The 13,994-nt window shown below is 42.2% G+C and overlaps 1 protein-coding gene across 2 annotated transcripts in view; it reads right to left on the reverse strand.

Moving 5' to 3' along the window:
- The window catches only part of LOC137424551 (tetraspanin-4), a 430,033-nt gene that overhangs the window by 307,868 nt on the left and 108,171 nt on the right, over nt 1–13,994 (reverse strand). Inside the window, exon 3 of one of the 2 annotated variants that reach the window (XM_068112126.2) lies at nt 5,093–5,165. In XM_068112126.2, the coding sequence (XP_067968227.1) occupies nt 5,093–5,155 (63 nt within the window). In that variant the 5' untranslated portion in view covers nt 5,156–5,165. Of the gene's footprint in view, nt 1–5,092; nt 5,171–13,994 lie in introns of both variants that reach the window. The other variant, XM_068112134.2, reaches the window with a different exon arrangement.

Genomic DNA, 13,994 nt, shown 5'->3' on the forward strand with positions numbered 1-13,994 from the left:
ATAGCAAGATAATGACCCTAAACACACCTCCAGGCTTTGTCAAAACTACCTTCGAGGAAAAGAACAAGACGGTAGGCTTCAAATCATGGAATGGCCAGCACCGTCTCCAGACTTAAACCCCATCGAGCTGGTTTGGGATGAACTGGACAGAAGGGTGAAAGCAAAGCAACCTACAAGTGCAACACATTTGTGGGAACTTCTGCAAGTGTTGGGAAGAACTTCCCGAACAATATTTGATTTCCATTGGAGAAAGAATGCCACGAGTGTGTTTGGCGATTATATCTGCAAAAGGTGGCTACTTTGCCGAGTCAAAAATTTAAATAAAATTTTGTTAAACAAAATGATTCTATGATTTCTTTTTTTATCTCCAATTGTTTATTTGTTCTATGCTTAATTTCAGAGTACATTTAGACATTAAACTGCGTAAATTTCAATAAAACTGTTAAACTTGAGGTGTTCTAAAACATTCGACCGGTAGTGTATATGTACATGTATAAATAAATAAAAAGCATGAACATCACAAAGGGTGGTCTACATGCATAAATAATATATGTACATGTATAAATAAATACGGTATGTATGTAAATATATAAGTATGATAGACATACCCCCCCCCAACCCCACCCCCACCCACCCACATTCCACCCCTATATTTCATTTCTACACACAGTTAAAAACCACAATGCGATAAGCTCCACAAACTTCATCCGAATAGATGTTCAAAATTCCATCTTCAGAATTGACTCGAACAATTACAATAGTCCCAACTACTAAAAAAAAGTGTTCTTTGCTAAAAACGTTTTTAATACAAAAAACGTGTCTCTGAGCAGTTCCTATGGAAGTAAAAATTAAGTTAAAAACGATTATTAAGTTAAATTTTAAAAAAACCAGCCACAGAATGAGAATCACAGCCTCCCTTAAATAAACGCGTATATACAATTAGTTATAAAACCGCAAGATATGGTAGGTTTTGTCAGATTTCACTCCAGATTTGGAGATCATTTAGTTTACAGCATCCAATCCTCCTATCCGAATCTAGATTTTAATGATATACTTCAATTATGTAATGATAGTCAATCGTGTTTCCAAGGCAAGGCAAGTTTGAGTAGGCCAAAACAAAATGGCGGCTTAAGAACCCAGCGAGGTGCAGTGGGATGACCAAGATGGTGGCCCACCATATTGGTAAGCAACCACATCGGGTTTTTTTCTAATGAGCTCCTCGTTAATCATCTTCATAAAGGGTATTATAACACATCCAAACACCCAGGTTTCATCCTTGCAATCTGTTGGAGGTACAGGTGTATGCTTGCAAAGTTTGGCACTGCTAGGTTTAATGGTTTTGGAGTTATGGAGGAGACAGATGGACGGACGGACGGAAACTGCCGTTTATTATTATAGATATATTATTGTATAAGAGAGCCGTTGGTCTGTGTCTGTGTCGCCATTTTTCTCAGAGATGGCTGAATGGATATTCGTCAAACTTATAAAGGTTCATCAATGACTGCTTGGGAATGTTTCAGGCAAAAAAAGAATATTTTTTTGAAAAAATAAAAGTTCGTTTTTTTGGATAAAAAAAAAATCGCTCTATAGTGCATAAAACAGTTTGATTAATGACATTTATATACAAGTACAAATTCGCATAAATAAATACAAAACAATTTCCAGACATTTGAACACAAGTAATCAAACAATACCGGAAGCGGTCGAAGTTGGTGGTAGGCTTCTTCTTCTTCCTAAACATCATCATACTTTACTCAGAAATGTGATCAATGGCACATTCAACATCATATATTCAATGAAAAGGTAAATGATGAATTGACATTTGTGATGGATTCTGATTTGGATGCAATTGCTTTCCCATTATATTTGCCCTCATTTCAAATATGTTAATGTTTCTTTTTCGTTTGAGCAACGCCGGGTACTCCAGCTATAAACGCTTTTATTCTTTACTCGGGGTATAAATACAAATACAACTTTGTATGGGGGTAACATAGGCCATGTGGCCGCGGCATCATACGAGGGTGTGGAGGACCGGGAGAGGGGCGTACATTCTCTATGTAAATGATCTCTATAAAATAAATCTCTATAAAATTCTCCATGTGGCGTCACTTGGTGATAGTGGCAGAAAGTATCACAATTTTCGTTTTTTACCCGGGCAACACTGAGGTCAAAGCACTCTTTGCACCGGTACATTTTCCCTGCTTCCCTTCCCCCCCCTCCTTCAAAACGGAGGGGCCTGTCAAAGCCACCCCCCCCCCCCCCCAAAGATGTATATGTAGCATATCCTTCCCATCCCTCTACCCTCACCTCCTCCTCCCCTCCCCCCTCCACTTCCACCACTCCCTTCCTCACCCATCCCTCTCCTGCCTCCACCCCCCCTCCCAATGCCGGGTACTCCTGTTAGTGTGTATGTGTGTATATATATATATCATATCTTAAGTTGTTCGAGCTAAATAAATCACTGCATACAGCAAGGGCATTGAAAGTGAAATCTTGTTTTTTTTCTTATTTGAGGAGCTTGAGGAGCTTTCGGAGCAGGTTGCGGGGGGGGGGGGGGGGGGGGGAGGTCAATGGTTGCAGGTTGAGAGTATAGTGATGTGAAGAGCAAACAAAGTATTTACCGATGACAGCTATGCATGATATAACACAATCTGCAGTACGTTGACCTTTGAGTTTGATGAAATCCTTTCCAAGGTTGAATAAGTGTCGCAGGCCTAGCACACATTCGCAGTGCCAAGGGATATCCCTCATTCATAAATCTCCATCTAGGGCAGGCCTGGCAATGGACCAGATCCCTGCTAAAACGAATACGGTGGGGAAGGCAATTTTCTTCGTGTCTCTCGGTCCTACTGTGTGCCCCAAACTCATTAATTCCCTCTGCGCTTGTGTATATCACAATTTTTGCTGTGGTCTTGTGTATCAAACACAACAAGCCTGCTATATTGGCCAAGTGTAAAAAAGCTGGTGTTGATATGAAAAACTTGCAAATGCAATTATAACTGGCGCATCCCCTCATTATTTGTGGTGGTCTTTGTTAATGACACATTCATTCCCTCTCCCTCTCCTTTGCTCCACATCGTATTCATGTCTACTCGGCTAGTTTGAAGGCAATCTTTCACGTTATGCTTTCGGCTATCTTGCTCTGCCAAGCAATGCTTGTTAAAACGTCTGAAGAGAAACAGCTATTCGGTGATATGCAACTGCATCCAACTCCTTGGGTTGAAATCTGTTGAATAGTCAGATTCTGCTTGTACAATGTTTGACAGTACACCTACAAGATCATATATGAGATCTCAAAAGGACATGACCACGAATTACTGTGCAGGGGGAATCATGTGCAATGGTCGCATGGATTGTCTCAAATTTATATGAACAATAGATGTGGGAAAGGGGTGGGTGGTCGGAGGAGGACGGAGAAGGAGGTTATGTAGGAGAAGAAGGATGTGGAGGTGGAGGACGTCATGGTATCGAAGGTGAAGGGGAGAAGGAGGAGGATGTGGAGGTGGATCTGCAGGAGGATCTGGAGGTGGGGGAGGACATGGAGGAGGAGATGCAAGAGGAGGAAGAAAAGGAGGTGGGATATGGGAAGGAAGAGAGGAAATCCTTCCAATGAATTACATCAATGCTCCCTTAGAATCAGAGTTCAAGCCGACATTTTAAAACTGAAGTCTTGCACACCTTTCTCTTGGGAGATGTAATGTTATAGAAAAGGTTTTCAAGAACATTGGGACAACCTCAACACACAGATTTCAGACTGAAGATGAAGACACATAATGAAGCAAAGCTTATATCAAACCAAAACACAGGTATGACTTAACAAAGAGCAAACTGGATGGGCATTCACGAAGCTGCTGTTTCTGCCTTCAGGTGTTATCAGCAAGATAAAATGGTATCAGGAAACATACCCAGGTAGTCATGCAATTCTTCTGAGCTGACTCAGGTTAGACACCCTGAAAGCTGTATGGGTAGTCAGGTTCAGTCCGTGATCTTTGGCCACCTGGGTAAACTTAGAATGCAAGGCTTTCGGTCCGGCCTCAATACTGTTTGACTCCACAATGGTGAAGGTTACTTTCATGCTTAACCCAACAATTCAGATTGGACTGACTGATCATCAAAGAAAGAACTGAGTGGTAGAAATACAGGAGAGCATGAGCTGGGGTGAAATAGCACAATCTGCGGTACATTGACCTTTGAGGTACATCTGTGGTACATATCGATAGATATAGAGATAGAATGTAAATAATTATTTATATTTATTCAGTGCCTCATTGAATGACCATGACAATCATCAGCTGGGCAATGTCCATCATCGTGGTTTTGACCCTTTTAGCTCAGAACCTCTCTAAATACAGGTCCATAACCTAAGTTGGAGGTCCAATTAGGGATTCAGAAGGAGAAAAGGATAGGGGGGAAGAAGAAGAAAGGAAGGCACAGTACGCATGAATCTACGCATCAGTCTTCGGCATGTGTGTATACATATATATATATAAATTTATTTAATATTTATTTATCAATATTTTAATATATTATTTATTTATCAATATTTTAATATATTATCTATTTTTTTAATATTTATTTATTTATCAATATTTTAATATATTATTTATTTATCATTATTTTATCAAAATTTAGCATTATTTATATATGTATCAACCTTCAAACTCACCAGCAAGATAAAATCCACTTCAATACAAAGATAACAGAGTAACGTGTCTCCTCTAAGACATGACCTAAAATGAGACAGATAGATATCTATCGGAAATGACCATGAACAACAACCAAAAGGTGTTGGTGGGCAGTGCTCTCACTGTTGGATTCACCAAAGATTCCATCATTCCCAGTTATATGGTGACAAATCCCTCTTAGTACTGACTAAAGTCAACAACCGCTGTGGGGAAGTGTACCAGTTTGAATTTTAAGAACCAGAGAAAGATGGGAAAATATATGATAGGGAAGAGAGGGTGTGTGTGTGTGTGTGTGTGTGTGTGTGTGTGTGTGTGTGTGTGTGTGTGTGTGTGTGTGTGTGTGTGTGTGTGTGTGTGTGTGTGTGTGTGCGCGTGCATATTCGCATATAAAAATGGAAGTCACTCACCCAGAAGATAAGGTTGAAGGAGAACATCAGGTACTTGAGGCAGGAAAGGCAGGTCTGCGCCATGTTGAACTTTCTGAACTCGAGCAAAAAGACAAGAGAGAGGTCGAGGTAAAGTACCACAAACTTGCTCCCTTTCGCTGCCGCTGCCGAAGCACGGCCACCTTGCTTTCCACCATTACCGCGTGCTGATGCACTAAATGCTGTCCCAGCTCGACAGTGCGCTTCTGCTGAAGCGAAGGCACCCCGATCGGCATGGTTTTCACCTGTGGGACTGCCTTGCCGAAGAGATTCTACCGGACTTCCCAACGACTGCATCTCCTCAAAAGTCCCTCGTGCTGCTTCAACCCTTTAATACCAACTTATTTATGCCTACTCCAATACACCTCCAGCAGAAATAGCTGCTCCAGCCTTCCCTTATTTCCAGATAACCCTCTTGAGCGATCTCCTCTCTTTGTTTTGTCCTCTCCTCCACAGATCTCAAGACACAGCTTTTCACAGAGTGAGAGCCTCGCAACCCTGCTCAATCTGGGCTCTTGGTCAAGGCTGAGTCATGCAACACAGGTAGTATTCGGGGACTGAGACAATGCATCGCTCCTTGTACCTGTGGTCAGGCTTCCTTCTTTTACAGATCTCCATGCAAAGGTCCTCGCAAGCGTCGGTCGTCCTGACTCCAATAGTTGTATCACCCAAAATCTCTCCTGGTATCGTCTACCGATCACAGCTGCTAAGTCACAAAGCGCGTGGCTAGGAGGAAGAGGAAGAGCATTTTGATTGCTTCGCTTCTCTTACAACCTCAAGTCACCAATCGCTCCGACGTTTGTCATCTACCCCTTGCCCCGGCTTCCTGAGTGCTCTCGGCAATGCAGACACTGGAGCTAAGAAGCTCTATCCAAGATGCGTGCCGTGCCAACCTGCGCTCTCCGCTGTCATCTTCCCAAGCTCTCACCCTGTCCTGCGCTTGTGCCTCCCTCTGCCGTCCCTCCCACCAATGCTTCTTCTCCGAGCCACCTCTCTCCCTCCTCCTGATCCCACCCACTGTACACCCGCAAATTCTCTAACGCTCCCATGTCGGCTCTTTTACATTTCAATTTCTCTCTTTTATACATAATGCTGTTTTTCTTTTTACTTCATTTACATCAACATTTGGGTGCAGCGAAGGAATCATATTGTTTCTTTACGCTCAGTCGAGTTCCTTAACGAAATCTACGGATTGTGTAGATATTATTTGCTATGAGAGGCAGAAATAGAAAGAGATATCCTTAACAGTGACACATTCTATCGTCTTTTTTGTCATTCACTCTGTCTTTCAGTTACCGCATGGCCACCAATGCCGAGCAATGATGCTAACTAGACCATTGAGAATTAGACACCAACTCATGCCCTTAACTGACAGAATGGAGAGTTCCTTCAACCCTTTCACTCAGATTCTCTGTTCTACTCAGCAGAATATGATCCCATTTTGCTGCATTCCCTCTTTACATCATCCCACCTGACCCTTCCCTCTCCTCCTTCCACACCCTCCCTCCTATTCATCCATCGAACCAAGGTCCAATCATGGGCCAGCCCATTCTTGGAGCTCCCACGACCGTACACAAGGCACAGCTTCCCCCACACTTCCCCAAAATATCCCGTTTGCAGTCTTAGTCTGATGAGCCATCGCCAATGTAGCTTCGGTAGCTATGGAGGCGTAAGAAAGGAAGCGGATCGCGGCGCTATTCCGCCACCTCCCCTGAAACTTTATTTATTGGGCTTTGCCTTGTGCAACTCGGCACAATACAGGATGAGTTATGAGTAATCCCAGCGGGGAAGAAGTCTCGCTTGGAAAATCAAGGGTATCAAGTCGTAACCCAGCATTAAATTAACCCCTCCAGCATGGGAATCGCATGTTGTGACTGCTATTTGGGTGAAGAAGTGGCATAATCCTGCAGAGGCAGTTCACTTTCGCTCAGTCCGGCTGGCATGGGGGTCAGGTGTGTGTGTGTGTGTGTGTGTGTGTGTGTGTGTGTGTGTGTGTGTGTGTGTGTGTGTGTGTGTGTGTGTGTGTGTGTGTTACTGAATCTGAAGGCACGGCTCAACCGCAGAGATTAACCTTCTGTTCGTGTTTCATCCAAACTTATGTGCCTTTCGAAGCTCATCATCCAGGAAGTCTCACGCAAGTCAAAGACCATGGAGGATCCAAGAGGGTAACCCCCTATTCAACCTAAAACAGAAAATTTGGATTTTGCCATTGTATTTGGCTCTGGACATTGACTTTGCAGCTGGATATGAAAGATTTGCATGAAGCTGAAACAAGACTTTATTTACTACTTGCAAAATAAAAAAAATTCAAGTATATTGGTTGTTCTTGTGGATTATTCTGTTTGCCTATCTGTCTGTCTGTCTGTTTCCCTGTTTGTCTGTCTCTTTCTGTTTGTCTGTCTGTCTGTCTGTTTGTCTGTCTGCCTGTTTGTCTGTTTGTCTGTCTGTCTGTCTGTTTCCCTGTTTGTCTGTCTGTCTGTTTCCCTGTTTGTCTGTCTGTCTGTTTCCCTGTTTGTCTGTCATTTTCTGTTTGTCTGTTTGTCTGTCTGTTTGCCTGTTTGTTTGTCTGTCTGTTTGCCTGTTTGTTTGTCTGTTTGTATGTCAGTTGCCTTCAGGTCACAATTCTAAACCTATATTCACGAAACTTCATCAGATGGTAGAGTTGGTCATAAGGAAGAAGTCTCTTGATTTTTTAGCTCAAAGGTCAAAGGTCATCATGAGGTCGAATTTCTAAAATTGTCATTTTTTTCATCTGATTGACTTGAAAGTTGAACAGCGTTTGCATATTGAGTCACTACATTAGGAAGCCAACTATTTTTGAGGTCAAAAGGTCAAATGTCAACTCAATGTCAAACTTCTAAAATCATCAATTTTTATCTGAAAGCTTATCACTTTTCATCTGATTGACTTGAAAGTTGAACAGCATTTGCATATTGAGTCACTAAATTAGGAAGCCAACTATTTTTGAGGTCAAAAGGTCAAATGTCAACTAAAGGTGAAACTTCTAAAATCATCAATTTTCATCTGAAAGCTTATCACTGTTCATCCAATTGACTTGACAATTAAAGATCAATTGCATAGTCCATCACTCAATTGGGAAACAAACTATTTTTGAGGTGAAAAGGTCAATCGTCAACTCACGGTCAAACATCTAAAATCATCAATTTTCATCTGAAAAATAATCAATTTTCATCAGATTTACCTGAGCTATGATTAAGATCGTCAATTTTAATCTTAATGAAATGGACAATTTGATGTCTCCATGTCAACTTTTTGTGGGGGGGGGGGATGCGGGGGCGGGGTGGATTTTGCCAGTATCGTGCTCTTCGCGATGCTTTTCTTGTTTGTTTATTGATTTTATTATTTTTAAAAACAAGCTTTATGTTCTATTTGAAGGAATGTGGGCTCCACAGCGTCATTTCTTCTCTTGACGCTGCACCACTTGTCCGGATAATTCACATCCCACCTTCGACCGGTATTTACTGAGGAACATGGTGTGGCAAGAGTTTTCACTCGGCAGCACACTCAGCTTTGAGTATTCTAGTCTTGGGTTAATTACCTCCGCCACCAAAGGTGGATGGAGGTTATGTTTTCACCCCTGTCTGTTTGTTTGTTTGTCTGTCTGTCTGTGAACAGGATATCTTTTAAAAATTGTGGATGGATTCGGCCGAAATTTGGTGGAGATGTTGGGTATGTGACATGGACGAATCGATTCAATTTTAGTGAAGATTCGAATCCGGATCCGGATCAGAGAATTGTTTATTTTTAAAAGTGATTCTTTACCATTGAGATAAGGCAAAAAAAACTACTTATAGCACGATATCTCAAAAGGTTGTGGACGGATTCTGATGAAACTTGGTGGATAGGTTGGGTGTATGACAAGGAAGAACTGATTCAATTTTGGTGAAGATTCGAATCCGGATGCGGATCAGAAAATGTTTTAATTTCTTAAGTGATTTTTCACCATAAAGCCAAAAAGGTGATAGGACAAAAAACGATATATTGTATGACATTTCAAAAAAGTTGTGGATTATTTAGTAGGACAAAACTTTGTGGATGAGTTTGGTAGATGACAAGAACAAGCCGATTAGATTTTGGTTCAGGTCCGAATCCAGATTTGGCCTCTCAGTGGTATACAAACCATAAACTGTTCAGCCTGGCGGAGGTATTCTCTGGTTACACATGGAATAAGAAAGAATCGACTACCAACTGTAGCCCTATTGTAGTATGCTGTCCCTTTGTGGGGATGTTAACCTGGCTGTCCAATATTCTGCGATTTCAGGTTATTAATTACCCAATAGAAACCATGGCAGAGGTTCTGAAGGGAGGGATGAGAGGGAGTACAAGATACCTACATACACAAAAGGTGGGTGGCGGTTGGGCAGCATCGGCTCAATAACAGTACAAACACTACAAAGGGCAAAATTTCAAAAAAATATTTACAAAATAAATAATACAACAGGAAACATTCCAAGACTTCATGCAAAATCAAATATAATACATCAACAAGGCAAAGATCAATCATATAATGTTTCAGAGATATACCGCTGTCTTATCATACTCGGAGTCCTAAGGGTATCCCAGTTGATAACATGCTCACCATTTAGCTCTCTTTTCTGGGTTACATCTCAACAAGGCTGAACACAACTAACAAAGAATTGAACATACAGTACAGTTCCAGCAGGAGTGCTACATCCTAATGGCACACTGCTTTGACTGGGAATATAAAGCCAACTGTTCCAGCCACATCCAAGTTGAGGATGTCAAACATCCCAAGGTAGGTTTCAACAAGAGTAGACTGGTATCCTCACCAACTTATTCCTTTTGGAGGTTAGCTGTGTATAATTAGCAGTGTGTTGTGGGTTATACATGGCACAGGCACCATGGGACCAGTTGACCTCTCTCGGAAAGGTCTATGAAGTGGAAACTCCAACTCAATCGATTCCCTAACAAGAATGACTTCAGGATGAATTACCTGATGGAACATCTGACATTTGACCTTTGACCTCTTGACCCCAAAATCTAATCAGTTGATCTTCACATCATTATACATACCTGTAACAAGTTTGAATTAGATCCCTTCAGCCATTCTCAAGTTATAAACCTAATACAGGCTTTGACCTTTGACCTTTCACCTCTTCACTCCAAAATCAAATCAGTTAATCTTTGCATCATAATACATAAAAGAGAAAAGAGGTACTAACTTTCGTCAGAACCCCATCACTGGTTCACAAGTTATCGTGGTAACATGATTTTTACCTAACATGACCTTTGGCCTTTGAGCTCGTGACCCCACAATCTAGTCAGTTCATCTTTACCTCATTATGCATACCTGCACCAAGTTTGACTAAGATCCCTTCGGCCGTTCTCAAGTTATCGCAGTAACGAAAAGCTATCACAGACGGACGGACGGACAACCCGAAAACAAAATGATACCCTGAACTTTGTCAGTCAATCAGTTGGGTTCCACAACTGGCTCGCTATGGGTGTCAAGAAAGGTCATCAAAAGATCCAGCAAATCACAATTAGATGCCAATATGATGCAAAACAACTTTTCTGAAATACCGACTTCTTTCCTGGAAGTCGTAGCAGTGTCCATGTGTTTGTTTTTTTTACCTCTCCCCCTTCCCACGCCTCCTCCCCCCAAGCCCTCTACCTCCCACAGATCTCCCGATGTCCCTGCTCTCAAATTTTGTGCATGTGTGCTTCCCCTTCTCTCCCCATCTTGTCTCCCGCTCCCTTTATTTCGTCTTGTGTCGGGTTTTTGGGGGGGGGGGGGGTTTGTCATTAATGTTAGCTCTTACACGAGCCTCGATCTTGTATACAAAAACAAACCAAAAAAAACCATTGAAACGACGATCAATTGCGAACTCGTCTGAACCTCGCTTTCATTCCATCACGAGCTTAAAACTTTCCAAATCCGCAAACGGATCGTTGTATAAGCCTGGTTTAAGCATGCAAAACAGTTTGTGGCTTTCTTAACTGCTGTCGGTGATCAATATGCACTCACAGATTGAAAATCTGCTCAATACAGGAGTGGCAGAGAGAGCAGTGTAAATCAAACGGCAACCTCACACGGTGTGGAATATCCAGGTATACATCGAGATGGGAAAAACGCAGGTAAAAGCGACATTCCCCATCAAATGGAGCTGGCTTCTCTCTCGGCCATTTTCACATTCACAACTATCCGGTTTCCTCCAAAAACTAGAACAAAGGTCCCTTTACGAGTCTGCGCAGGTAACCCTCTCACCTGATGTAACTTCCAGTTTTAAACATAGCCTAGTACCTGTGTGTGTTAACTGACTGCAATTTATGATTCGTTCTGTATTGTAAAGACCCCGTTCCAATAAGATGTTGTCGAGGAAGCACTTGTCTTTGAGCTGTCTCGTCTGGGTTCGATTCCCGACCAGACTATAAACTGTTGGATTGCTGCTTCCCAGGCAGGTGCTCACATGATGTGTGTGCCAACCTTCGGATGGATGTCAATCCGACTGTCTGGTGTGATAGTATTAGTTGGGAATGTTGTAAAGACCCCACATTGTCTTTCTTTGACGAACAGGTAAGTGAGTTCGTACTGGGATCACAAATTACAAATTCCTGCCCTAACTCCATTGGGATTACATGTTTACCAACCCAGTGTAATCCTCGCCGCTGAGCTGCTTAGATCTGCCTTCGGGGAAAAGAAGGAGAGGGAGAGAGAGAGGAGGTGGAGGGGATAAATGAGGGTGAGCAAAAGAGGGCAGAGATAGGACGAAGAAGAAGCTGGAGGTAGACCCCATACGAGGCTTCATTTATATCTTCTACCCCAGGCACTTCTACCAATTAATTAATCTAGTTATTTCATTCTGCCTCTTCCTTGCACATATGTTGGCTACCTGTAGTTCGGTCATTCTTCACCAATTCGTTTTTTTTTTTGTTTTTTTTTTTTGTATACAATATCGAGGCTCGTGAGAGAGCTAACATTAATCACACATAAAGTCAAACCGACACATAAAAACACAAAATAAGGGGAGCGGTAGACAAGATGGGGAGAGAGGGGGAAGGACACAAACACAACATTTGAGAACAGGGACATCGAGAGAACTGTGGGAGGGAGAGGGCTTTGGGGGAGGAGGCATGGGAAGGAGGGGGGGGGGTGGGAGAGGTATAAAACACATGGACACTGCAAGGACTTTCAGAAAAGAAGTTGGAATTTCCAAAAAAGTTGATTTGGGGTGAATTAGCGGGGGTAGAAAAGATCAAGGTTTTGGATGGGGGAAGATAAGAGATGGTGGTGAACAGCTGTTTCAAAGACCTGGAGGGAGGAGTGGGATTGAAGAGAGTGAGGGGATTTGTTCCAGAGGCGGGAGAAAAGGGGAATGAAAGAGTGAAGGTGAGCAGAGAGCCTAGATTCTGGCAGTTTAACCATAAGAAGGTTGCTGGCGGATCTTGTGCGACCTTGTGCGACCAATAATACTATTTATTATTATGATTTCATCCCTGTTTGTCCATCTGTCTGTTTGTTTGTTTGTCTCTGAGAAGGATATCTCAAAAAGTTGTGGATGGAAAAGGATGAAACTTGGTGGACAAGTGAGGTGCGTGACACAGATACAGACGTAGCCAGAATTACATTTTGGTGAAGATCCAAATCTGGATCCGGATACTATAATTTTAAAAGTGATTCTTCACCACTGAGAGATGGGGCCAAAAACGATATATAGCACGACATCTCAAAAAGTTGTGGATGAATTAGGATGAAACTTGGTGGACCGGTTGATTGTGTGACGAGGAATAATTGACCATAAGACATGGTTGTAGTATCGTCAAACATATCAACCGACTTAATACAACTGGGAAATGTCTCGTTGCTCAATTTCATACTATTCTGAAATATCGGAATTCAAACAAAGAATGATATTCAGCTGTCAGAGAGTTGGAAACTCCATCAGGATGATTTCAGCCATCCTTATACATTCCTAAATCAACCTTTGCTACTGCACTCATGAGGTGGAATCCAAGCTCGCATTTATCAATCTGCTAGATGTTTTGGGTGCAAGGAAGCCCAATGAGATCTATTCGATGGGCACATCATGGGCATTGTTATTCACTGTCAATAAAATCGGGATGTCCCATGAGTTTTGGTATGATATTGTGACGTTTGTCGGGGTAGCAATGGAATACCTTAGGCCAGGTAGTGTGTTCCATATATTGTGTAGCCATCTTCATGTACTTGAGTCAGGCCAGATGTCGCGTCGCATAAGTGTTTATTTGTCTCCATGCGAGGGGTGGAGCTATGCTAATGAGTTAGGGTATAAAGGTAGATTCCCTTATGTAGTTGCCTCTGTGGTTTTCCCTTTGTTCCTTATGACACTTACATCACCAGCAATGCATTCAGCACCTAAATTAAACCACATAATCGCCGACTGGATCCGAACACTACTACTGATGCCAACCAGCCGAGCCATCTCAAGAGGTTTGTTGCTTGGAAGCACAATTCTTCTGCACCACCACCTCCATCTCCCCCAAAAATCCACAACTTCCTTCTGAAGCTCGTCCATGAACCTCACACAATGTCACATTTAAACGAGAGTAAATATTCTTGAAGGATTCATCCGACATGTCCAGATTATTTCATCAACCGCAAGAATTTGCAATTTGGACAGGGCACAACGACAAGCACACGCAAATGATTACCACGAAGGAATAGAATATTGCATCCAGATTCAAACATCCATTACTGCAGCGTGTGCAAGGAATAAAATAACTTTCTTTGGTGTCCTTCATTGTGGCAATATAACCTTCGTGCATCACTCAGCACATTCCCCATAATCAAAGGGCAAAATAATAATCTACCCTCCTTCCCTCCGCCCCCGCCCATTTTTTTTTTTCTCTCTCTCTCTCTCTC

Source organism: Myxine glutinosa, chromosome 1 (genome assembly GCF_964187855.1).
Source record: "Myxine glutinosa chromosome 1, kmMyxGlut1.1, whole genome shotgun sequence".
Taxonomy (NCBI): domain Eukaryota; kingdom Metazoa; phylum Chordata; class Myxini; order Myxiniformes; family Myxinidae; genus Myxine; species Myxine glutinosa.